This window comes from Poecilia latipinna, unplaced genomic scaffold, assembly GCF_001443285.1.
Source record: "Poecilia latipinna isolate Pla-1442-1.1 unplaced genomic scaffold, P_latipinna-1.0 Scaffold57, whole genome shotgun sequence".
NCBI classification, from domain to species: domain Eukaryota; kingdom Metazoa; phylum Chordata; class Actinopteri; order Cyprinodontiformes; family Poeciliidae; genus Poecilia; species Poecilia latipinna.
Genome location: NW_015112673.1, coordinates 787,653 through 814,030, shown reverse-complemented (window position 1 = coordinate 814,030; position 26,378 = coordinate 787,653). Strand labels below are relative to the sequence as shown.

Sequence of the window (26,378 nt, the reverse complement as noted above, 5' to 3'; positions counted from 1 at the left end):
AACAAAATCTAACAAAAACCCCCCGCTCCCCCCCCCCCCCCCCAATGAAACCTACAGTGTCATTAGTTCTTTTGCTTTTCATTAATTTTAATAATGCATGATATTTAAAATGTAATATTCTGTAGTTTCTTTTGCCTCTTTTTGAAACAACTGCATTTGTTATAGTAGAAGCACAAATTAACAAGGAAAAAAAAAAAGCAAAAGCTACCTGAGGACATTTTTCTTTCTGATAAAAAAACAAACAAACATGTTTTTCAGAACAAGAGCAGTGTAACCAAAATTAATAACAATGGTGTGACATTAAAAAACAATCTTAAACCATTCCATTGAAAACAAAGTACAATGCATATTTCTGTGAGGCACAAACAAATAGCAAAATCCAGTCACAAAGCTCATGAATCGGCCCTTTGAAGTGAAGTGTGTTGAGAAGGTTTTTTCAAAAAGGAGCTGGATTACTGCAGTGTGAACAGGTTCATCTGATGGCCGTTTTAATAGATACACAGAAAACAGTCTTATGAAGAGAGAAGGTACGCTTTAAAGCATGGTCCATTTTTTTCTATTATAATATTTGAATTAAAAAAATATCCTACTACCATTGTTTAGAGAAGCAGACATGGAATAAGAACGAGCATCCTCTCTGTCGCTCTGCATTAGATCATAAACAGAAAGAGGCACTGAGGTCGATCAATTACAAACAGCACTCCAAAATAAAGTCTGCCATGCTTTGATCATTTTGGATAAAGGGAAAAGAAGAAAAAATAGGTGAATAAAGCTTCTATCAGTCCTTACGAGTTACTTAAAAATATAAATATATGTGACGTGGAAAGCTTTTTCCTCAGGCATAAGCAATTAATGAGAAAAGTGTCGTCTAACTGTACTCACATCGAGAATATATTCTTGAATCAAGGCGTGAAGGATGACTGCTATGAGCAGGTAGAAAAACACTGTAGCCACATCTTTAGGGCCGTACTGGTAAAGGTTTACTGGCTCGCTTTTCTCATCTGCAGAGAGAAGGAAAGTCGATTATTAAAAATAACCTAAACATATGAGAATTAAAGCGGAATTAAGAAACAGGAACGAGCAGGAATGCAGCAAACAATCTTACCGAGAACTTGAGTTACATTGTACTGGACTGTGATGAACATGATGGCAAACTTTGCCGTGACCTGGAGTGATAAGAAATAATCGGAATTAGTTTTATCGCTTCAGTTTTCATGGCTGATGCTTTTTAAGATCCCTTTGTGCTCTACTTTGCTTCCTTGGGTACAAACCAAATACTTTTCTTTTTTTTTTAAAGATTGCCATGTATCATTAAATGTATCCATATTTTTTCAAACGTTTTTTTCCCCCCTATGAAAGCAAATTGGCACCATGACAGATTTAGATCACTATAATTAGACACGATTCTGTGTAGCTGCTTTAATAAAATCCTCCACGGATGTTCCCTGAACACAAAGTGCTCTATTTGCTTTGAAAGTCATCAGTAACATCAGTTCTCACTAAACATAAATATTCAACAGTTTTCTGAGCTTTTAGCTTCTTAAGTGTGGGTTTTAGTTACTGAAGTCACTTTTAAGAAAAAAAGAAGCTTTCCTTATAATCCCATATATGCAAACTGGAATTTTTGATAATAAAAATAATAGCAAAACCTAAATGGCAGACAATGAAATAAAAACACTTTTCTTATCTTTCCACAATCTTAGCTCCTTAAATTTCAGCTTTGGTGATGGAAAAACAAACACAGAAAGGCTTATATGTACCCCCATCTATATGTGCAATGTGGATATTTTTCTTTGGGGAATTAACCAGCCTGGAAGGAAGCCTAATTCTGATCATTTTAGGGGTTTTGTGTGTTTAAAGTCACTCAAAATTCATCAAACTTATTTTCTTCTCTGTCCCATTTCCACCCATCCCAATTACTCAAATTAGTAGATTAACTGCATATATATATATATATATATATATATATATATATATATATATATATATATATATATATATATATATGTGTGAATAATAATAAAAACATAACATTTGAAAGGATTGGAAACCAATCAAAAAATGGAGTTTGAATGAGAGTAGGTGTCAAAATCCAATAAATCCACTGTACCATATAGTCAAGATTACCTTCAACCGAGTGAAACTGTCAAAGCATACCTGCCTGCTCATTTAGCAGCATGTGTGTGATGTGAATTCAGGCTCTAAAAGAGCCTGAATTCACAAATTATCATAATTGGGACCTATAGAAATATCCAGGAGCTGCCTGGAGGGGTAAATAAGTGAGGAGGTGCATCACTCCTGCCACAGTTACATCCTGTGGGTTGTGTGTGTTGCATTTTAAATTAAGTATGTACAAATGACATTTATAATGAGAATAGTTTAATTAAAAAATGGATCGTAGAAGTCTGAAGGGTACATCTGGGGTGGGGACAGGTTAGTGAGAGAAAAGCTATTTGGTTTTATTCAACCGTGGCGGAGTACTTGTCAGCTTTAGTTGCAGCCTCCAGACAGACATTCAGTCTGATCAACTTGCTGACCAAAGCATTAGTTAGCTACAGTGGAAGGCAGTGAATCAGCAGAGAGAGCCAGCGGGCCTCCTGCACATCTTCTTTGGCAATCAGAGACACACGAGAAGGGAAGGAGACACGCTAGCGCCCTGCTGCCGAGTACTGCTGTCATGTGAGCTAACGTCAGCTAGCAGCGGCTAACAGCTCCACTCACACACCGAGTACCTCAAACATTAGGCCGAGGAGGATGATCATGGCCAAACAGGAAACCATGTCGGCGTGATTCTGGATCACAAACTCGTGGCTCAGCACCGGTGGGCTCTTGTTCTTCTTGCGGAACCCCATGGCTCATCGACACGACTCTGCCTCCCTCTGGTTCCGCTGCTGCTGGTGCTGCTGTGGCCGCAGGCCTCTTCGTCTCAGCCGAAGGATGCTATCCCTGGGGGTTGAAGATCCCTCCGCTACAATCCACAAACACAGACAACCGCTCGCTGCTGGGCTGCTTAAAAACAGTCATGAAGGAGCATCTCAGCAAAGCACAACACCCACTTTCTTCCTCCTGCCTGCTAAAGTCAGATGAGGGGCCCTCCCACTTCAGAACCCCATTCATGAACCGCCCAGCGTCGTTGACGTAGAAGGAGAACCCTACGCCGTGATGCCGTCACGTACTTCACGTACGCGTTCTGCGTTCTAATGTTTTTGAAAGTGAAGAGATAACGGTCTTTAACTCTAAGAATTCAGACTTTATTCAGATGTATGGGGTCCTTCTTTAATGACAGAGCTGTGAGTTGTGTAAGGAGGGTCATAATGGATTGAAGTGACATTTTACGTGACCTATTAACGTCAGAATACCGAGAAATCAATCTGAATTCTGACTTTAATCTGGTCCTAATCATCTATGATGTATGAGTGCATCATACTCATACTTCATAGAGTATGATTCACTTGTGTTGGCATCATACTCTGATGTCAAAACATCATAGAGTAATAACATGGACCACCCTTTTTGAGAATAGTTGTCAATTCAATTCATAAATACTTTGTACACCCCAAAGGGAAATTAAATGTAATAAAAGAAGTTTCTTCAAAGTTGTCTTAGCTGCTGTGCAAGAATTATATCATGTAGCAGTAGGTATCACAGCAAATCTGAAAAAGCCTCTGACTGAAAACGCTCTGTTGTATCATTTTAAGATTGCAGTAGTCTTTTGTTATCTTGATGCAGTTTTCCTTTAAAACAGAGGGTTTTTGTTGCTGAAGCACAAACGGACTCACATTGTATTATTTTGAATTACTGCTGGCAATGGCTTCATATTCTTCCTTTAGAATTATTTCACATAAAAAAGTATGCCTAGCCTGGTGCATATTTGTTTATTACCTCAACTTGTCAAAGTAGATTAATCAGGTGATCCTGTGAGGTTTTTCACATCATCATATGGTATTTTTCCAACTCTAATGTCACCCACAATCCTCAGAAGGGAGATTGCATCAAAGAGCCTAATTGATAAAACATGTGTCTTTGCTTAGATGGAAAAATCATTGGCATTTATCTTTTTTATAAATGTAATTGTATTGCATTAATAAGAAGTTTGATGACATTTAACAGTTTGCACACAATATCAGTTTAAATCTGCCTTTTGTAGTTTAAATAGAACTTGTATGAATTGAACTGAATACACTTAGGATCAAATTGGATGGATTTGGATATGGACTAGGCCTGTTTGCCATCTACAGTAGCCTGAGATGGCCTATGTTGTGAATTGGCATTGCAGGAAGATTTTTCAGATTTTAGTTGTAAATGCGGAAAATGTATTTTTTTCCCATTCCACTTCACAGTTATTGGCTACTTTTTTGGATTACAATGTTTTATTTCTATTTGAGTAAAAATATATTGATGCTATGAAAAGTCACTCCGCTTTTTTTTGTCCTTTGTTACAGTGACCGGAAGTTGCACTTGTGTTGGCATTACAGTACATTGGTGTCGCCTGTGAGGTATGTCCATTTATAATTCTAAACCATTTTTATGCAGATATTTCAGTACTTATGAACATACATGTTTTAATGAGTTTAGATGTATTATTTTTAAGCCCATTACTGTCCAAAGTTGCCAATCTAATGTTATGGAATAGACGTACTTAGCACAATTAGCTACCAAGCACCCTAACTGCTCACAATTATTTTTAAGCAACCGTTACTTAGTTTATTGTGAAAAGGAGTCACTATTTATCAATAAAATACAAGATCATTCATTAGCCTTTCGTACTTTGTCGTGAAATTAAACTTACAGCCGAACATAAGGCGCATATACTATATTTTATTTCTGCTATAAAGGTATTTCACTCGAAGGAATCGCTTGTAAACAGTAGAGGGCAGTATTAGACAGAATGCTTGTTACAACGCTTGCTGGTACGTGAAGGAAAAACAGCGCCTGTTTTTATGAATTTCGTAGCCCGGCTAGCTCAGTCGGTAGAGCATGAGACTCTTAATCTCAGGGTCGTGGGTTCGAGCCCCACGTTGGGCGCTCAAATTTTTCATTTCCTATAACTTTAAATGCAGGCCTCAGTTGTCTTAGTCTAGATACGAAGAAAAATTAGGACTATAATATGATTTACCTGGTATCACTAAACCTCTTATTTATGGAGCAGTCTTTCATTTCTTTAATGTTTCATGTTATTTAAATACCTTGCAACAATTCTGGGAGTATCTGTCAAACAATTATTCCCTCTTTTCCAATAACACAAAGCTTATTTTCTCAGGTTGAAAACTTATGAACCAGAAAAGCACTACAAATATTTAATAAAAGAATAACTGATAAGACAATTAAGTCAAACAGTTATGGGGGATGAAGAACTAGGAAATGTTTGAATAACCTAAGACAGACAATAACTACTAAATGTTTAACATCCAAACGGTGATTAAAACCTAAAATAATGGCAAGTACTTCGCAAACAATACATGGTGCCAATATATATAAACATTGGACATTGAAACGTTTTGAATAATAAATATATTAGCCAATACATAAATAAAATAAATGTTAGTTTTCACTTAAAAAACACCCTTTTTATGGGTCGTATGTAGGGGCTGCTTGGTAGAACAGTAGTTAGCACTAAAATGTTACAATAATGTGTTTGGTTCAAATCCCAGCCGCCTTTTGCATGAAGTTTGAGTGTTCCCTCTGGCTTCTTCAGGTTCCTTCCACAGCCTAAAAACATGCATGCATGTAAATTAGTCTCTCTAAATGAGCAGAGAGTTGTTGGTGGTTAATTCTGTGTGTACTTGTGATGGATTAGTGACATCCAGAGAGTACCTCACCTCTTGCCGAAGAATGACAGCTAGAGAGAGGCACCATCCCCCCCACCACCCACATCCCTGAAATAAGTGGGTGTAGACAATGGATGGTTACTGTCATGTATTGTTGCAAGAGACTTCATTTGAGGGTTTGATTAGCTGTAGACTATAGTAATGAAAATTAAATTAAATGACTGTTTGAAATATATCACTCTGTGTAATTAGTTTGCTGATTTTTGAATTACATTACTGGAATACAGGGAGTTTTCAATAATTTTCTTGTTTATAGAGATTTACCTATATTTGCTCCAATCCCTTACAGAGCATAATATTGTCACAAAATATGCTGTCAGCTTAGTGTGAGGTTTTTATTGGGATTTATATCTACAATGCATTTGATCCCACCCCCATTAAAATGCTTTTTTTGCCCATGTCATCATTAAGCAAACATTACAGCCGTGTGGAAATGTCCTGAAGTCCCAAAGAGGCAACAAAAATAAGGTACAGGAAAACCTAATTAATCAACCATTAGCAACTGAAATGCTAATCATAATTCAGATGTTGGATAAATACATTTTTGTTTGGTTGTCCTACCTCTGAGTGACCTTTTTAGTTGCCAAGGTTATGACTTCAGTAACTGTATTGAATTATGTTTAAATGTCATGTTAGTTTATTTGATTCCCTTCACAACAAGCTGTAGTATTAGCCAGTGTAGATCATTTATCACTTGCAGCTTAATTTTCCCCTTTTGCATTCTTAATAGGTGCAGAGCAGTGGCTTCTTCTCCCCCCTCCCCACCTCTCCGAGTCTAGAGGAAGCAGAGTGGGAGGGAGGAGTTTAAACAAAGGCCCTCTCCACATAAAAAATGGAGGCTTGTTCAGGGAAGCCATGGTGTCCTGCTCCTAACACTCCACAGGCTGACAGTTTCACTCTTTTAATCCTCCACTGAGAGAGCTGCCGACAGATTCTCCTCCTGGACGCTTCAGAACACTCTCACAAAGGGTTTGTATGTCAAAAATGCTCCTCTTAATCATATATTTGTGTGGATTTAGACCTAGATCTGTGCTCATTTTTCTTCCCCTGCCTCTGACTCTCACAGAGCTGCCCCTGCCTGCACTGAACAAAGATAATTACTCAGGAAACATTTCGGCCAATCAGGCGCGGCCTTGTATCTCGCCTGCGAGGGAGGCGACCAGTCAGGATCTGGCTAACATCGCCGGGGCCTGATCGCCTTGCCTGAAGAGCGGAGCCTTCCCCGGCTGAGGGCTGAGAGTGTCCTCCATGTTTTATAAGTGTTGACATAACATTGTGTCAGGCAGCCATGCATCCACAGAGGTAAGCTCTGTCTTTTTTATCTCAGCCTTCTGATAGCAACATGGCTACCTTTCTTGTTGTCGTGCTGACTTGTGGGGTTTCTCATGATGAATGTGCACACCTTTAAAGTCAGCTTAGTGTGCAGCAGGAGGAAGAGGAGGAGGAGCTGGGCTGGACTGGAGGCCTCGTCAGGCCTCTGCGCCCTCCACAGGGGTTTTTTAGGGTTGGGGGGTTGGGTAACGACTCTCACCCTTGCTCTCTCTCTGTGTCTCAGGGTCACATGTGTGCCCCAGACAGCCAGGCTGCCATACAGCAGGCAGATCCCACCATGGCAAATCCTTTTTCTTTTTCCTGTGTACAAGGCAAAGGAGAGCTTGATCTAAAAGTTGCGCTCTCACCTCCTTGCTTCTGCTCTCGTGTTGTAGCCTGGCAGAGAAACAAGGGGGATGGGCAGGTTGCGGGTACTATGTACCCTGTGCAAGTATACTTGCTCTCCTCTGACTTCTTATCTCATGCCAGGCCCAGGGAGGAAGAGCAAGTGGCAACATACGTGTTTGGAAGAAGTGAAGGTAGTTCAGGGCAAAACTTTGAGCAGTTTAAAATATCCTGAAACTGAAATCTGCATGACTTTCTGTTTGACACAGGAGTTTCTAATCTTCACACTGCTCAAAGAATGACTGCAGCTTCAAACCTGTTTTTGAACCCCTCTTTCCCTCCAGTCAAATCTTTAGAGCCGAAAAACACTAGACGGGACTTATTAGAGTCATGGGCCTTGAGGCTTCCGCCCCCGACTTCTTCAACTGTACTGTGAAGCTGCTTCCTCCACTCTGACACACACATACACACACATGCTCACGGATACACGCATACACACAGTGGCCATTTTGTGTTCAGAGAGCTCATGTTGAAAGAACTTTACCCTCCCTTTTACAGATCAGACACCAGGACAAAGAAACAACACAAGATTTAAGAGGATCTTTGTATTATGAAACATTTAAACATCTGAACAGGATTTAGGAAGAATTTCAGTGATTGGACCTAATCTTTGTTAGGTTGCTTTTCTCGTCCTACTCTTGCTGCTTTCTATTTTTTTTTTTTTTTTTTTTTTTTTTTGTAGCTTTGAACACATAAACAAAAAGCCAGTTAGGTTTGTCTTCAACTAGAGATTCAGTGTAGGAAGTCGGACGAAGGTAAGACAGGTTATTTTATATTCAAACATCTCAAAATGACTTCTTTTAAAAAAAGATTTTATGTAAAATTATGAAACAGATTGCTCAAAATGTAAGCAAATGCTTCGTTGTGTCATGCTGTATTTATCAGAACATAGGCAGAACACCATGTTACGTCATGTAGCACCCTTATAGCAATCTCAGCTGCGTGGGGGAAACAAAGAGGGATCTCTTTCTCTTGTGGGCTGACATGAGGCAGTTTTGATCTACATAAAACCTGAAAATAGGAACATTACAATCAGAGAGGGGTTTTTTTTGGCCTGCGACTAATTCACGTTGTAAAATCAAAACCAAAAGTCAAACTTTTACCTGCTTGATTATTGGGTATCGACACCATGTCGTGTAATTTTCTCACTGGTAGTGAGATAAGTCGGGGAACCAATCTGGGCCTCCGTCTGAGGCAACAGGGTGACAGATGTTGAATAGCAGAGCCATAAATCGCAGTTGTACATGCACAAATGTAATCTCCCATAAATCCTTGATTAAAATCCCCCTTTTCTAGAGTTTTATGCAGTTGTTATTAAGATGGGGAATAAGCTAAATCGAGAGGGGAAAAATAAAACCGACTAATGCAGGAGGAAAATCTCTGCATTGCAGCAAAAAAGGCTTTTTAAAGAGGAAGAGGGGAGCCGGCACACTGATCTGTATGGCACAGTGCGGCCGACCAATGGCGTTCCAGCCTGTTGGCCTTCCAGCCAATTGCAGCAAGAGCTGAGGTTAAAGATTGACAATCGGAGGGAGCACGGCAGGGAGAGCAAGGGCCTTCTGGAAAATTCCACAGCCATCTTTGATTCATCCTGTACAGCCTTATATAAAAATCCAGGTCTAATATTTTTCTCTTCTACAGGATTTATTGTATATGATAGCAATGAATATTGTTATGATAAGTTTTTCTATTGCAGATAAATGCATTATTTTATCAAATGTAGGAACTATTTAGTTATTTAGTGGCTACTGGGTTGGAAAACTTAGTCTCTTCAGTGTTTTTGGACCTTCTGAGTTAGGTTGTAATGCTGAAAAATGGTTTTCTTGTTACTTTTATGTTGCATTCTGCTCCGTATGCTTATTTGCTGCTTCTTTTTTAGCCAGTGGAACAAACATAAGTTGCTTTCATCAGGAGTTTCAGTCTAACATATTGTTTCGCACATGATAGATCGTCTCTGTACTCTGAAATTGCTTTGTATCGGATATTTAGGAATTTAACAAGCCTCTTGCGACATGCATAGAAATGGGCTCATCGGGATCTGACTGTGGTTTCACATTCTGGGTCTCTCCTTCCTAAAAAATGACATCTAATTATTCTGACAGTGGTGTTCACAGAGGAGAGAAGGAAGAGGATCGAAGACATACAGAAAGAGGTGGAGAGGTGGGGGGGGGGTTCCAGGCCGGGGCTTCTCGTCCTGCTGGATTTTCCCGTGTCTCCTCGCTGTTGTTTTCCCTCTTGTTTCTGTGATTGGTTCATGAAGGTTCGTCCTGACACAACCGTCTTTATTTTTTCAGAAATGTTGGACTGTGATCTCCACAGATCTCTCGCTGGTCCTCCTGTGTGGATGTGCCCGAGTCTCAGCCTTGGAGTGGGGGATGGGGGAGAGTGGGGGGGGAGGGTAGCAAGCTGTGGCCTCCATTTTCTGTGACGAGAGAACCCTGCTCGTCTCTCACAGGAGTGGAATCTGAAGGCAGTGACTCAGTGTTGTTTCCTTTTTGTCCATCAGGTACTACAGTACTTTGCAGAAGAGAAATGTGTGTGTGTGTGTGTGTAATTTTTTCTTTATTTGATCTCTCTGGAATATATCTTGACTCTCTGCTGGGGATTTATTTGCCTTTAAGTCTGCTTGCTGCTTGATGGATCTTATTTCCTGATATGAAAAAAAGCCCTTTTGGATACCTTTTTACTCCAGCTCATCTTGTCTTTTCGGTGGCTGCAGAAATTTCTTGACAATGATTCTAAGAAGGTTTTGAAAACGAGGTTGTTGTTGTGCAGCTCCGCTGAAGAATGGCGAACGTTCTCTCCTTTTCAGGGCTGTGGTGGAGACTCGGCTAACGTCTCTTATTTTCATGTGGGCCTCGTTTGTGCACTCAGTCCGGAACAGGAAGGCCCTGAAGGGGTGTGTGTGTGTGTGTGTGTGTGTGCGCGCTTGTGAGAAAGCTGGCAAGCTGAAACAAGATCTCCATGTGTCATATCTTAAACTTTGTTTTTATTTCAGTTTGATAAACTTTCTCTAATTGCTTCATTTTTAAAGTCTCTCCTGGTTTGAGTGATGCTCATTTTGTTTAGGTCTTTGGGCTGTAGAAGGACCACAAAGAGGAATTTAAGTAACTACTGACTGATTGCCTTATATCTGGGTTTAAGTGTTTGTATCAAATCTTATCTTTTGGCTCGTCTGTTCACATTCAGGCTTTTGGGCTTACATTTTTATCCATCGTATATCCACAGCTTGGCTGCAATTTAACCAACTTTGTCTGGAGTTTCTCTGTAAAAATGGAGTCTGGAGGCGTAAAGAGGATTGTTTTAGTTTTCCAAGTGAAAATAAAACCGTCCCACAACTGTGGGCATTCGAGTTGCAGACTGAAACCCTATCATTCAGCTGGAAACCAGAGCTGCAGCAGCCAGAGCTATTAACTGATCGAGTGTGTGACCTGTCAGGGGTTCTGTGGAGGGCTTCTTTCCCTGGTCTTTTGAATAAAGGGCACATCCTTGGAACGAGGCCCTGTGTTGCTTGGACAAAAGAAGAGCCAAAGACCCTCATTTATTGCCAAACCCTCTTTTTATTCTGCTTTTTGTAACCACAGAGGGAACGAGATGCTTTTCAGGAGGAAATACGGGGGGGAGTGAGGATTATTTTCTTTTTTTTTTTTTGTTCAGAGGTTAATGTTTTGACTTTTTTATGTTGAGCAGGATTTGTGAAAGTGAATCTCTATAGTTGGTGGATTCCAAACAGATTATTTGGTAAAGATTTTGTTCAAGAATATTGAGATGACCTGAATGGTCTCCAAGAAAAGGCCTAAACACTCCAGAGAGTCTGCTGTTGTTACTGAAGGGGCTTGGATTGTGGTAGAACCATGTACTGTTAATTACAATGAGAGGCTGTCCTCTTCAGTAGCATGGGCCAGCTCCCTTCGGATTTCTTGTTAGCGTAGGTCTATTCGCCGATTGTCGTAAACAAAACAGGCCGTGGCCCAGTTGAGCCACAATTTTACTTCGTCTGTGACATCTTCTGACGAGCACGGATGCACGGTAATGTCGGCTGAAAGGTCCTATGTGATGTTGTGAACATCCATTTGTGAAATTAGTGTTGCCATGGTGATTGCTACTGGTCTCTCTGTTGGAGTATAAAGAACATTTTCCGACTTGATAGTAGCTGAAAATGTGGAAAGGGTTCGAACGTCACATTAAAAGTCAAAGATGCGTTCAAGTCAGATGAGATGTTAAAAAAAAAAAAACAGTGGAAACCGTTAGAGTCCCTGTTGACAGGTCCTCTGGGACCCAGTGCCTTAGGTGGTGTTCCACTTGTTTACAGATAACGCTGATGTGGTTTCTGAACACCCTCTCTGACTCTGTGTTTGCCCCTCTTCCTGTGTTCCTGTGTGCTCGTGTTCGTTGCTGTGCAGTCTGGCTGAGGAGGAGATAAAGAAAGAGCCGGATGTGGTAGAGGGGATGGACGCTTCTCTGCGATCGAAAGGTAAGTCTCTTAAGGCCGTGCATGTCCTATCAGAAGTCAAACATGACGGTGTCGGAGAACACAACAGGATTTTCCTACTGGATTTTGAGAGGTTAATGCATGCTGATGGGCATTAGATCTGCAACAGTGATATGTTATGACTGTATGGCTTTTTCCTTCAGGAATCAGCACACAGCCTAGTTATCTTAGATGAAGCCTTTTAGGCATTTGTTTTAATGTTTTAATTTATGTACTCAAAGATTTCAGGCATTCCTTTATTTAGCGACATTTAAAATATTTGCTTAGCTCCTGTTATTAGGACATAAATGGCTGTGATTTTCTTTTTTCCTTAATTGCCTTGTTAGTTGTACTTGGATGTAATAAATCATCAAATGAGTTATATCAGAGAGATTTGCCCAAGTACATACAAAATGCAGTTTCAAAATTATTTCACCTTAACTATCCAAACTAAACTGTGTCTATTTGAAATAGTCACTGCTCTCTAAGCTTAGAGATTACCTTCAAACACTGTGGAAGGCTTTTATTCCACTTTTCTTTGCAGAATTTTCTTAATTTAGTAGGAATAGCACATTGGAGGATTTTCAACCACGAATGTGTCATGCATCAACATCTTTGTTAGATTTGGATGGATTTTTATTTTTTCAACAAAATCAGTAGTGGTTTTGTCCCTGCAACTTCCCCATGGATGCCATTTTTGCCCAGTCTCATTTACATTGAGTCATAAGCACCGATGTTTTAACAGAAGAAGCTATTGTGTTCTGGGCTCTTTTGTGACTTGGATGAATCGTTGCTGTGCTCTTGGATTAGTCCTGGCAGGGTTTTTGTGTATGTTTCCTGGAGTCTCTCATCCTTAATATGCTGTTTTATCAATCAAATTTTATTTGTATAGCATATTTCAGCAGCAAGGCATTTCAAAGTGCTTTACATCAAAAACACAAAGTCATGCAACATAGAATCAACAATCAAAACATTACATTAAGTCAAGAGCTGTCATTAAATTCGTAATTGATTACGTTTCAAATACAACTCTAAACAGATGGGTTTTTAGCCAAGATTTAAAGGCACTCAGTGTTTCAGCTGTTTTACAGTTTTCTGGAAGTTTGTTCCAAATTTGTGGTGCATAGAAGCTGAATGCTGCTTCTCCTCGTTTGGTTGTGGTTCTGGGGATGCAGAGCAGACCAGAACCAGAAGACCTGAGGGGTCTGGATGGTTGATACAACCTTAACCTCTTAACTCAATGACTTTGTTTCTAATGTGTTCTTGTGTTTCTTTAGAGCAGGACATGATGTGTTGCTTCGTGAAACAATTTAGCCTACTGCTCTGCTTAACATGTTTCCTTGGTTCTGCAGTTCAGGCAGGCTTGAGTGTAGCAAGTAAAGATGAACCCAAAAATATGGTTACTCTCATTATATTTATAATTTAACAAGAATTGACATTAAATATCCTTATATAGAGCCAGGTTGCTTTGGATAACTCTTTTATGTACTTTTTCTATTTACTTGGGTTAATTTTGTCTGATATTAAAATGATTTTTTATCTGAAATGCCTGACTGTTGCAAAATCAGTAGAATCTCAACTGCAGCACTCCGGGGTAATGGAAGTGATCTATTGGAGCATTTGTGAATTTATTTTTGGTCTAGCTTGTCTACTTTTATACCACAAGTGGTGCAATTGGTAATGACACAAGCCTTTTCATCTCAGCACCTGATGCACCAGGTTCAGCGGAACGATCAGCAGCACCACAGAAGCGAAAAGTGTCCAGTCCCACCCATTCCTCCAATGGACACTCTCCTTCTGACACTTCCCCCAGCCCTCTTAAGAAAAAGAAAAAGCCAGGAGCCGTGAATTGTAACAACAAAGACCAGGTAAGGCTCCTGGAGGCTCATCGCGAACTCAGACATGGCCTGCTGCTTTTATCGGATTGTAAGAGATCGTCAGGAGTCCCTTTAACACACACACTTCATTAATTTGGAAGTGTCTTTGTGTTGTGTAACATTTTAAAACATAAATATTGTTAGACCAGTCCCTGCCACTAGATCTTTTTCTCTCAGAGCAAAAACCAAACATATAATCTTGATTACATCCAAATAATTTTTAGTTCACTTGTAGTTGTCTAATGTGCTGATTAGGCCTGCAATATATATCATAATAATATCAGTGTGTGCAATACTCGCACTGCAAAGGACTGTTTGGAGTGTAATAATTGTTGGCTAATGAACTTGTAATTTTCATGCTAATATAATATTTATCCAGTTGAACTATTTGAGTTATGTGGTACTTTCTTTGCATTTAAGGCCCACGGAGGTGAATAGGTTTCCTCACAGTAATGAATCAGACTTCTCTGTACTTGCTCTAGTGCTGCAAGTAGCGGAAGGAATGCAAACAGAAATGAGTCACTGAAGAAATGTAGCCCAGTCCCTCATTTTCCTAAGAGAGTCAGCAGAGGTGTTTGACATGAAAGAACATCAATATAAACCTCATGTAAACGAACTCAACCAGCAGAACTGAGAGAAACAAAAATGATCTGCGGATCAATAGCAATGCATTAAAAATTGTATTTAATTATTTATATTTTGGTTTTTACTCTGACATGAGCATATTTTGTCTCAATATGAATGTCATTAAATTCACTATACTGCCAAAAGTATTTGTTCAGATGCCTTGAAGTGCATGGCATTGAGTGGTATCCCAATTCTAATCCATAGAGATTACACGATGCCTGCCCACCTTCTGCGGCTTGGACTAGCTTGCGAAGCTTTATCAGGTTGAGGTCAGGAACTCCTTGATTGGCCTCCGTGAACTCACTCATTTTTGGACATTGCTCTGTACGGTCATGTTGGAACAGGAAGGGGCTATCCCTAGTTTTTTTTTCCCCCCACAAAGTTTGGAGGTTTGTGCAAAACGAGCATTGTGAAGTGATAGGAACTGATTCTCATTATGTTAGTTGGCTATCTAAGGTTAGGCCACAGCTTCTCATCCAGTTCCATGAAGCTCTCTACACACAATTTTCAGCTAATTAGAAGGCCACATGAAATTTGGTGCTCTGTACTCAAGTGTCTCTTCCGAAAATTTGACCTTTATCCCCTGAATGCTTCACCATCTCACTGTTGTTTGAGTTTTACATGAGCCACTTATTGGCAACCACTGCAAGTTAACTGTGTCGCCTGGAAATTTTTACAGTTGTGCAGGTTATTGAACTTTGCTGCAATTCACAGAGCTCCTGAGAGCGGCCCATTCTTTCACAAATATTTGTACAAGCAGTCTGCCTGAAAAGATGTGGGATCTTAAACACCTGTGGCCATGATGGCAACAATTTGAATGCATGAATGAATACTTTTGGCAAAATAGTTTATGGTTTGACACTTGTTAAATTTTATCACTTGTATTCACCATGAGCACAATCAAACCATTTATGTATCTTTTAAAAAGGGAAGCCCAGTTTTAGTAGAATTGATTTATTGTACTCCTATTTGCAAAAAGCACCATTGTGTAGGTTTTGTTGCCTTTATTATCCCTTGTGCCGCTTACCCTGCTTGCCTCACCTTAATACTACCTTGTTTCTGTTGCACTGCACCTTTTTTTGTGTTCCTGCGTGTTTTTGAAACCTGCCCCCTGTTTCTCTTGCCTGCATTTCAGTCAGAGCTAAGACATGGTCCCTTTTACTATATGAAGCAGCCAGCACTCACCACAGACCCTGTTGATGTTGTACCGCAGGACGGCAGGAATGACTTCTACTGCTGGCTGTGCCACCGCGAGGGTCAGGTGCTCTGCTGTGAGCTCTGCCCCAGGGTGTACCACGCCAAGTGCCTCAAACTACCAGCCGAGCCCGAGGGCGACTGGTTCTGTCCAGAGTGTGAGGTATCGCACGGACGGCGTGTGTTTGTGTGTGGGTGTGGGCGTAGGCAGATGCTTGTTAGACTCAGCATGGCTCAGCTGACAAAAACGAGGTGTCCCAGTGAAGACATAAATCAGTGTAATGACCTGCTTCAGCCTGTGGTACAGGCCGAAACATGGAGACAAATGGCCCACCATGGTACATCATCCTGTCACCGCAGGAACTGAAAATCTGCACAAAATAACAAAATGTGACAAAAGTGGGTTCAGGTGCAGCTCAATCAATAATCATCCTAAAGTAAAAACTTGTAATTACATGAATTCATTACACACACACTGATACTTTCAGATGTTATTTGAATGATTATAGCCGGTAAGGGTGGCCTTCATAAACACGAGGAAGGCGATTCACTTAAAAGTTATCCTATAGTCCTGCAGGCAGTAGCTGTGCTACGCCCCAGGTTCTTCTAAAGCGAACTGCCCTGCATGTTTCCCAGCTTCAACTCCCTTAATTTCAGGTTAGGCTTATTGTCAGGCTTTTACTGAACTGCAATCATCTGAATCAGGTGTGTTAAAGCAGAGAAACGTCTAAAACATGCAGGGCAGTGTGCCTGGAGGACCAAGGTTGGGGAAACGCTTCTCTATCGAAGCATTTGAATGAAAAACTGAGTGGAAGAAAGAGGTGTGGTGGGAATCCCACAGCTTCAAGAGGATTGTGAGGTTTTTTTTTTTACCCTCCAAGCCATAATCGACAAAATTACCTGAAATAAACACTGGAAATGTATCACTGTGTGTAATGGGTTTTGGTTTTTGAATAGAATTACTAATATATATTTAACTATATTTTAATTGCTTGACTTGCACCTGTACATGAAAGAACCTTGAGCTGGGCTTGGTATAAATGTAGATGCAATTGCTCTGCATGCAAAGAATAGCTAAAGCAGCTGCTTGATTCGTGTGAAAGTAGATTTGTTAATTTTTTTTATTTAGATCTATTTCTTAGTTTTCCTAAAACTTGGACAACTGTTTAATAAAATTCAAAATGACAAATACTTAATATCTGATTGATATTATGACTACAGCTTGCGTATTTACAAAACGATAATGCTGCAATGTTAAGTAATGAAATTTGAATATCAAAATTATATTCTTATATCTCGTCTCTAATCAGTTTTTTTTTTTTTTTACCACTTTCATATTTGACGATTCCTGTTTAATTTGAATTATTTATTTGAAAGTCATCATTTAAATAATTCGTTTTGCATTACTCTAAAGCTATTTACTATTTTTTAACCTTTGGGAATGGGCGTCAGTGATGCTCCCTGGCTACACTCTGCATTTGCGACTCAGTTTGTTCAAGTTCTGATTTTCTTATAGCATCAGGCCTTTCAGCCCGATGCTATACGAACACCATGAACTGGGGATTTACAGAAAAAAAACCTGCTTAGTTTATTTTTTACGATGTACAACTAAGATGACTTATGGAATAAACTTTATAAAGTTTAACTTTGCTTGTTTATTATTATTATTAAGATTATGCAATAATTCTTGTCGTCATTTTATCTTCTTTCAGAAAATAACAGTTGCTGAGTGCATTGAAACCCAGAGCAAAGCAATGACAATGCTAACGATAGACCAACTCTCCTACTTACTGAAATTTGCACTCCAAAAAATCAAACAGCCTGGGGTAAGGAAGCCGTTTTATTTGTTGTATTGTATTGTACACAGATTTTTGAAATAATATTGGAAAATCCTGTAGCAAACAGCACCCTGGGAAAAACTATACTTGAAAAAAAAATGCTACAATTTTTTAATAATTTTTTTTTCTTTTCACTGCAGTTGCATGATCTCATACTGAACGATTTAGAAACCAATCCAAGTCCAGTCTTTTGTTGGAGTATTCTCGCTCTATAGAGCAGAAAATCTCAACGTTTTAGTTCTCTTTAAAACAAAAATTCCTATAAAACACTTTGAATTTAAGTTTAATTTGGTCAACATATCGAGAATCTTTCAATAAATAATCCATTACTTTATGTGACAAAGTGATAAATTTGTCTTATCTGCTGCCCACCAGTGAGAGTCTGGATCAGGGTGGTTTTTAAAAAAAAATCTTCAAAATCTTGCAACAAAATTTTCAGTGTGGGATTATGCTACTGCGATAAAATCTGAATTTATTTTAACTGCGTCTTGGACGTGGCTGCAAAGGTGCTGTGGCTGCAGGAGGTATTTGTTTCAAAGTTCAGGCTTTAACAGTTGTCACTTTCTTGTCTTTAATGAGCAGACAGAGCCGTTTCAGAAACCCGTGTCACTGGAACAGCATCCGGATTATGCAGAGTACATCTTCCACCCTATGGACCTAAGCACTATAGAAAAGGTACTAACATTTTTAAACACCCAAAGCAAGGGGCAGTTTTACCAAATGCTACTTTTTTTCACTAAAATGTTCTATCGTCCTTAAATATGTAAATATGTTTATTCCCTTTTTGATAGAATGTGAAAAAGAAAATGTATGGCTGCACTGAGGCTTTTCTTGCTGATATGAAGTGGATTCTACACAACTGCATCATCTATAATGGAGGTTTGTCATTTATAAATATATATAAATTCTCCTTTTATTGTGCAAACTCCTACAGAAAAATAAAATTACTACAATTTCTTTTTTCAGGTAATCATAAATTAACAGCAACTGCAAAGGTCATTGTCAAGATCTGTGAACATGAGGTAAAAGTCCTCTTCTAAATTGGTAAGGACAGAATAAAAATAAGTAATGCGTCATTAATGTTGTTTTTAAATTCATTTTTAGATGAATGAGATTGAAGTGTGTCCGGAGTGCTACTTGTCTTCTTGCCAAAAAAGGGATAACTGGTTTTGTGAGCCATGTGTAGGTCTTTGCTTCATCTTGAATACCATATTTACAGAGTGTTTTACACATTTGAAGCATATTGAATTACTTTTCCTTGTTTTCAATAGAGTCAGCCTCACCCGCTGGTTTGGGCTAAGCTGAAGGGTTTTCCTTTTTGGCCGGCAAAAGCACTCAGAGAAAAGGACGGTCAGGTAGACGCACGCTTCTTTGGGCAACATGATCGGTAAGAGAAACGGCTCTTGTTGCGAATCGATTTAATTCATTTTTCTAAGTTGCTGATTTTCATATTCTTTTTGCCGCCGTCCGTTCAGCGCCTGGGTTCCGATCAACAACTGCTACCTGATGTCCAAAGAAATCCCTTTCTCTGTGAAGAAAACAAAGAGCATTTTCAACAGCGCCATGCAAGAGATGGAGGTCTACGTGGAAAACATCCGCAAGAAATTTGGCATCTTTAACTACGCACCCTTCCGCACTCCCTACACCCCCAACAACCAGCTGCAGATGCTGATGGACCCTAACAACCCCAACTCCGGGACGGTGAAAACGGAGAAGCCAGACAAGCTCCGCTTCAACTTTGACATGACTTCCTCTCCCAAGATGATCCTCAGCAAGAGTTCTACGCCCAGCGGGATGAGCCGGCGGGCCTCCATGATGGAAATGCCTCGGTCTCCAATGAGCACCAACTCCTCGGTCCACACGGGGTCCGATGGGGAGCAAGAAACCGAGAAGCCGAGCAGGAACCCTGCCTTACACTACAGCACTGGAGAGGAATCGATGGACTGCACTGGTAGATCATATTTCAAGTTTCTTTTTCTTTGGCGGCCATGATGACGATTTTACTGCTTTTGAAATATTTAGCAAAATCTTTTAATTACAGCATCTCCTGTATCGGCGAAGCCTGGTCCAGCTGCTAGTGTGAGCAGCAGTCCAAAACCCATAAACTCTGCACTGGCTCCCAAGCAGGAGAGGACAGCAGGAACCGGAGGCATCCTCAACCTTAACCTTGGTCAGTAGCACATTAACTAGTATTTATGAGGGATAACCCAGTAAGAATGTATAGGTCCCTTGAAATTTCTATCATATCGCAACCAGAATATTGATGGTATTTGAGATTTTAATAACAATGCAAAGTAGTGCATGTTTTAAAAAAAACATGCACTTTTTACTTTGATACCACCAAATGAAATCCAGTGCAGCCATCTGCATTCAGAAGTCACCTGATTAATTTCTGAAATAGTAGAATTGGTAAAGCTGTGTGTAATTCTAAGTTCAGAAATATATGATACAGTCCATGTATCATTAACATGTGTGCTAATCACATTCAGTCTGTTGGAAACATGGAAAACTTGGTCATGTCTTTCTGTCTTTTTTTTGTTGTTGTTGTGGTTATGAGGCTTTATTTTAGCTAAATAAGTTTAGAATGGCACAGTCACAGTACACACCTTAACCAAATGGGAAACTGTGACAGGACTTGACTTGTCTATGGTCATACTCCATCCAATCTGACTGACTTTAAATAATTTTACAAAGAAGAATGAGCAAATATGCCGGTGTCTACATGTGGAAAGCTAATAGACGCATCCTCCATAAGACCTACTGCTGGAACTCTGGGAGGCTGATTGCATGTAGGCATCACTTATAAGATTTTTGTTTTGTAAAAATAAATAAATAAAATATTGAAAACCATGTACACTTTTCTTTCTACACCACAATTATGCACTTATCTTGTTTGGATTTATCGCATAAAATCCCATCGGAATACAGCAAACATCTTTTTTGACTGATTTGGAAGGATGTACAAGACGGTCACATGTGATTACCGTGACCGTCGTCCTGTAATTTGTGTTTAACTCAGATCGAGTGAAGGCTGAAATGGACCTGAAGGAACTAAGTGAGACTGTGCAGCAACAGCAGCAGCAACAACAAGCAGCTCCCACTACTGTCGCCACTCCAAAGAGACCCATCAGGAGTCTGGACAAGACCATTGAAAGCTGCAAAGCACAGCTTGGTAAATGTAGATGTACTTTATGACTGTTTGAAACATGGCCTTGGTTTTGGATTTGTTAAATATATAAAAATGATTATTTTGATCATCTTTGCCCAACAGTTTTCTGTAGTCTGACACTCTGTCTTTGTATCTTGTGCCCATGTAAAACAATCACCTCAAGCTACTTTACAATAGAAATGAGTTCAGTTCAGACAATTACATGTAGTCCAATTCAGTCCAGTGATACAATATAGTGTGTTTTTGTGTTTTACTACAATAATTGTGAACTTTACATTTGCCTGCACAGGTATTAACGAGATATCTGAAGATGTTTATAAAGATGTGGACCACAGCGACTCTGAGGACTCAGAGAAATCTGACTCCAGCGACAGCGAATATCCCAGCGATGAAGAACATCGGTCCAAGAACTCTGCACACGAGGACAAGGAGAAGGCAGAAAGAAAAAAGTCAAAGGCAAGCGCGGAGGGAGAGGGTAAGGAGGGAGTTACAGCGACGGGGGATAAAACCGCTGCCCACGAGCCTTTGCTCAAAGAGAAGCCGGGCTGCAACGGTCCAGACAGGGGTCTGCAGGACAAGCCCAGGACACCTCAGTCTCAACCCGTAACTGAAAAGCCTAAACCGCCAGAGGAGGGCAAAACAGCCGCTGCATCGGCTGAACAGGACTCTGATTCTGAGAGGGAGCTCGTCATTGATCTGGGCGACGAACATGGAGGACGGGACGCAAAGAGGCAGAGAAGAGACCCGAGCTCCGCCGCTGCCAAAACTACAAAAGAGTCCAGCACTGCCAAGGTGGAAGGTGAGGCTTTGTCCACTTTATGGTTGTGCTCTGTTTCCATCGCATTTTAAGACAAAATACAAGTTAAAAATAAGCCTAAACTGAAGTACTGGTAGGATCATGTCTGCTCTGCTGCTCATTGTTTTTTTTTTTTTTTTTTTTTTTTGTATGTTCACAGTGATGCTGGAATGTCTTCATTGGATATGTTGGTATAAAACTATCTTTGGTAGAATAAGTTCATTTGGATTTGTAGGTATGATTTTCAGGTGATTCTCTGACAACATTTTCAAGAGACTACCATTAGTTGGTGTTTGATTTCCTCAGAGCCAAATTCTGTTCTTTCTTTCAGCCGATTTTATTTGTGCATTGGTTTTTACTTTGTTAAAATGCATAAAAATAAGTTTAGGACTTTATCAGTTTAGGAGAAATATGGAGAGAAAGAAATCTGCAAAAAGATAAATGCTTTTTGCACTTATATGATTGCAAGAAGCGGCGATTTCCATGGTTTTCCTTAACGTGGCAGATCTCATTTAGTTTAAAACATTCATGAAAATGCAAACCATTTTCTGTTTTTCGGACAAACGTTTTAGCCACAACCCTAACGTATGAGCAACAATTTTTACTCTTACTGGTTCCATAGTCTTCAAAATTAAATGTCATTTGTTGTTAAAGACAGGATTTTTTAGTCTTAGTTTAGTAATCTTTATTTATGTTATTACACTGTACCAAAGCAACAAATCTCACGATGCCCAGACACAACAAGGTCTGTTGAATGTTTCTCCTCAGTTGTTCAGCCTCTGCAGTAACCCTGCAAAGGAATATTGCTCCTGCAGCTGTCTTAGTCCATGTTTAAGCACTTTAACGTTTCATTATCTACAATCAGCTTATGGGCATGATTATTTTTTATTGTGGCTTGGCTTCAAACTGGAATTTTAACTGCGGGCTGAATAAAGAAGAAACTGGCATAAATAAAACGACGAACAGAAGGAATACATTGAAGTTTGTGAAGCTTGCTATAATGCCAGAAATCATAATTTTTCATACTCCACTTGGGTCTTAACTTTGAAATCAGAACGGTCTTAGATTTGGCAGAACTTGGAGAAAACCTGGAAGAAGACTCAAACTCTGTGATTAAACCTGGGAGGAAAAATGGGAAAGTGTAATTTTCTTCCACAATGTTGCCTGCCTGTCTGCATCGCAAATTTGCATAAAATATTTATTGTTGCGTATTAAACTTCGGAAGAATCCTTGAAATGTGTAGACATGCTGGTCAAGTGATATGCACAATGCAAACCAAACCAGGTTAATGCAACAGTGTGACTTCAGATTCACTCTTTGGTTCCTTTTTTAAAATTATCTCTTTCTCCCTCAATTAAAGAGAAAATATACATCTTACTTTCTACAAATGGGGTTTAATTGTAATGCTTTTTCACATCGTTTTGGGTTTAAAACGCTGATGTTGTAAATCCAGACTGTGTGGTGGATTATTAAGCAGTCCTAGTTATTCATTCTTGCTTTCTGTTTAGGCAAGCTGTCTTCATCTGCTGCATCAGCCACGCCGACACGAGATGCTGCCGCCAACCTGAAGGACTCCCTGCAGCCGTCCATCACAGCAGCGCTCAACCTCGTTTCCAGTGCAGCATCTGGTCAGCCCAGCGCCTCCACAACCACCAGCGGATCTACCACTGCGCCACCTTCTGGCTCCACAACGTCCACAGCACCCACAACTGTAAAAAAACAGCGGCCGCTTCTTCCTAAAGAGACGGCTCAGCATGTGCAGCAGGCGGTGGTTTGGAGCCCCACCAAGTTACAGACGTCGTCGCAGAAATGGCAAGTGCAGAAGCTCCAGAGGCAGCAGAACGAAGAGCAGTCGGGTGTCCCGGCGCAGGGTCAGAGTCAGACGCGCAGCCAGCAGCTGCAGTCGCAGCAGAACTCCTCCAGCACTCGCTATCAGACCAGACAAGCAGCTAAAGGTAATATAAAAACGCCACTGGGATTATGCATCACAAAACTTGTACAACTATTTGAGGTTGTTTAATTTCTCTTAACATTTCTCCATCTTTGTCAACTGCAGTGCAACAAAAAGACCCAGCTCAGAGCTCCTCATCAACAGCGGGACAGATCACATCTGCTGCGTCGTCTCTGGTGTCAGCAGACTTGCAGATCCCCACAGTTTCAGCAGATGTAGCAGCAGATATCGCCAAATACACCAACAAAGTAAGTCACATTTCCCATTAATAATACTTCTAATACACGGGTTAGATTCCTTCATGTACATTTTCTAATATTTACAGACAAATATTGAAACCTAAATAAAGTTACTGCTCTGTTCTCTGGATTTGCTTTGCAGGGATTTAAAATGCATAACTTTATCATTTTTCTCACAGATTATGGACACAATAAAAGGGACAATGACTGAAATCTACAACGATCTCTCTAAAAGTACATCAGGAAATACAATTGCAGAGGTAATCCCTCCGTCTCTCATTGGTGCGGCTCGGAGGTCTTGCGTGTTTAGTGGTGGGAAGAAAATATGTAGTTTATTCTTCCTTCTCTGCCTCCAAAAACAACTAATGCCACAAAAACAATGAAATACTTTAAAAAGTTTGTCGGGTTTTGAAAATGGGGTTTTGAAAGAAAGACAAGAAGTACATCTGTCTGTCACTGCGTCAACTATGATGAACTCCTCTGTAAATGAAAGTATTTCTAGAGTGAAAACATTAAGATTTTTTTTTTTATTCATACAGCAAAAACTTGCCATGTTATGTAAACACATGCCAGATTAGAATGACTGATTAAATTAATTCTGAGTTGTTGAAGTGTCCCAGTCAAAGTCCAAATCTCAAAGTCTGTGGTGGGACCATAGCAGGAGGGAATGCCAGTAAACCTCATCAAATAAGTGAAGCAATGTGGTAAAGAAAAGAAGACCAAACGTCCCAGCTGGATTATGTAATTTAGAATAAAATGGTTTCAGTGTATTTCTATAATTAACCTCGGTTAATTATAGAGTGTCACAGTTTTGTTTAATGGCTGCTTCTGTGCTTTTATAAAATAAATGTTTTACCTATGCACTTTGAAGATCTTTTAAAAAGAAAAGATTGTTTGATTATGCCTACTTAAACAGGTTGTACTTTATTTTAACCACGACTGATTTCTTGATTGTTTTGTTGCTACAGATTCGACGGCTGAGGATAGAGATTGAAAAACTCCAGTGGCTTCATCAGCAGGAGTTATCAGAAATGAAGCATAATCTGGGTAGGTTTGTGCTTCCAGGGCTGCATGGATATCATGCGATTACCTTTTATTTTCTAAGACCGTTAGCATGGTTTCATGTTGAACTTACCGCTTGAACGCAGAGCTGACGATGGCGGAGATGAGGCAGAGTCTTGAGCAGGAACGGGAACGTTTGGTGGCCGAGGTGAAAAAACAGATGGAGCTGGAGAAGCAGCAGGCGGTGGATGAGACCAAAAAGAAACAGTGGTGCGCCAACTGCAGGAAGGAGGCCATCTTCTACTGCTGCTGGAATACCAGCTACTGTGATTACCCCTGTCAGCAAGCACACTGGCCTGAGCACATGAAGTCCTGCACACAGTCGGGTAAAACAAGAATTCTCTCAGTTTTAAGTAATTTTACTGTTTTTCCAATCTGCTTTAAAGCGTAGCATCTGTTGCTACCGCAGCTTTCAAGCAATCTTAGCTTGTTTAAAAAGTTAATGTGTAATGTTTGCAAAAGTATTTGTATCCTTTTTCACATTGTGATCATAAATTTCCATGTGATGAAGCAAAATATTCCCACAACATAAGGCTGCCACCAGAATTTTGCTGTTGTTTTTATGTACGTCGACCGACGAGTTCAGTTTTGCTCCCATGCATCTTGAGTTAAACTGCAAACAGATGTTCCCACATAATCTATGGATCTTTGCAGCTCCTTCAGTGTTGCCATGGATCTCTTAGCTGCCTCTGTGATTAATGCTCTTCAGAACCTGAAGATTGATGCAAAACCATTTCTTCAGGTTTGCAGTTATGATTCCTTATCCAATTTAGGATGATGGGCTCTCTGACGTTTAGCACATGGCTTATTATTTTATAATCTAATCCAACTTTAAACTTCTCTCCAACTTTACTCCTGATTCACGTACTCACTTGTGTTTCTCTAATGAACCCCGGAGGTGGGTTCAAAACAAATTAGGTGACTTAAAGGCAGCTGGTTGCAGTGGATTATATTTTAGAGGCATCAGTTGAGGTAAAGGGGTTAATCACGTATATAAGTTTGTGGTCGTAACCTGACAAAATGACAAATTTCAAAAGCTATGATTGCTTTTGTAAAGCGCTTTTGTGTGTATTGGCACGGTCCCTTTGACAACGGAAGGAAATTGAATTGTTTAAAATCAATTTTATAGCCTGATTTGATTTTGTGTTGCACAAAAAGTTAAAAAGTCACTGTCAAAACATGAACCGTGTCTTTCCTCTCATGTTGGTTTTTGCTCTTCCCCAGCCACAGCATCCCAGCAGGAAGCAGAGGCAGAGCCCAGCTCGGAGCCGTCTGTCAAACCATCGGGGCACTCTCCCGCTGTGCAGTCCGCTCCCTCAGCCGCAGGCTCGATATCGGACAAAAGCAACTCTCCCACCTACACTGACAAAAACAAGGACAGCTCTGGTGTCACTGTGACCTAACTGATACACTACAGACACATCGGTGGAGTGAATGTGAGGCAGGTGGCCTCGAAGTTGGTGCTGCAAGTCCTGCACCTTGACGACAAATCACTTTTTTTTTTTTTGTTTCCTTTCTCTCTCTTTCATTCCCATTTGTATATGTGGTCACTGGACTGTTTTCGGTTCACTTCTCATTTTCGGTTTCCACATCTGCGTTTAAGTCAGTTA

General features: G+C 40.1%; 2 protein-coding genes and 1 non-coding gene across 8 annotated transcripts in view; 2 read left to right on the top strand and 1 right to left on the bottom strand.

Moving 5' to 3' along the window:
* LOC106961315 (translocating chain-associated membrane protein 1-like 1) overlaps positions 1-3,157 on the bottom strand; it is a 13,751-nt gene extending 10,594 nt beyond the window's left edge. Inside the window, exons 1-3 of the mRNA XM_015054961.1 lie at positions 2,733-3,157; positions 1,106-1,166; positions 883-1,001 (exon numbers count right to left, since the gene is read on the bottom strand). Coding sequence (XP_014910447.1) covers positions 883-1,001; positions 1,106-1,166; positions 2,733-2,852 — 300 coding nt within the window. The 5' untranslated portion in view covers positions 2,853-3,157. The remainder of the gene's footprint in view (positions 1-882; positions 1,002-1,105; positions 1,167-2,732) is intronic.
* A 1,795-nt stretch (positions 3,158-4,952) lies between these two features.
* On the top strand, positions 4,953-5,025 carry trnak-cuu (transfer RNA lysine (anticodon CUU)). Its single transcript has one exon. It is a non-coding gene; the product is annotated as a tRNA-Lys (tRNA).
* A 1,017-nt stretch (positions 5,026-6,042) lies between these two features.
* Positions 6,043-26,369, top strand: LOC106961288 (protein kinase C-binding protein 1-like). 6 transcript variants are annotated; one of them, XM_015054956.1, is made up of 22 exons: positions 6,043-6,296; positions 6,559-6,797; positions 6,895-7,130; positions 11,948-12,018; positions 13,720-13,883; positions 15,733-15,876; positions 17,426-17,539; positions 18,134-18,226; positions 18,343-18,430; positions 18,518-18,573; positions 18,656-18,733; positions 18,823-18,938; positions 19,027-19,502; positions 19,593-19,721; positions 20,571-20,723; positions 21,010-21,519; positions 23,025-23,471; positions 23,573-23,715; positions 23,886-23,966; positions 24,675-24,753; positions 24,855-25,094; positions 25,993-26,369. In XM_015054956.1, the coding sequence occupies exons 3-22, from the start codon at positions 7,117-7,119 to the stop codon at positions 26,169-26,171; spliced, it is 3,375 nt and encodes a 1,124-aa protein (XP_014910442.1). In that variant the 5' UTR covers positions 6,043-6,296; positions 6,559-6,797; positions 6,895-7,116; the 3' UTR covers positions 26,172-26,369. The 6 variants fall into 6 exon arrangements, with proteins under 6 accessions (XP_014910442.1, XP_014910397.1, XP_014910406.1 ...); XM_015054911.1 differs by having other exon boundaries at positions 15,655-15,876; XM_015054920.1 differs by having other exon boundaries at positions 6,559-6,801; positions 15,655-15,876.
* The last annotated feature ends 9 nt before the right edge of the window (positions 26,370-26,378 follow it).

Bases quoted from the DNA above. Each gene is read 5' to 3' on its own strand.
- LOC106961288 (XM_015054911.1), top strand. The intron at 24,754-24,854 runs GTAGGTTTGTGC...GCTTGAACGCAG, and splicing joins AGAAATGAAGCATAATCTGG to AGCTGACGATGGCGGAGATG. The intron at 25,095-25,992 runs GTAAAACAAGAA...GCTCTTCCCCAG, and splicing joins GAAGTCCTGCACACAGTCGG to CCACAGCATCCCAGCAGGAA.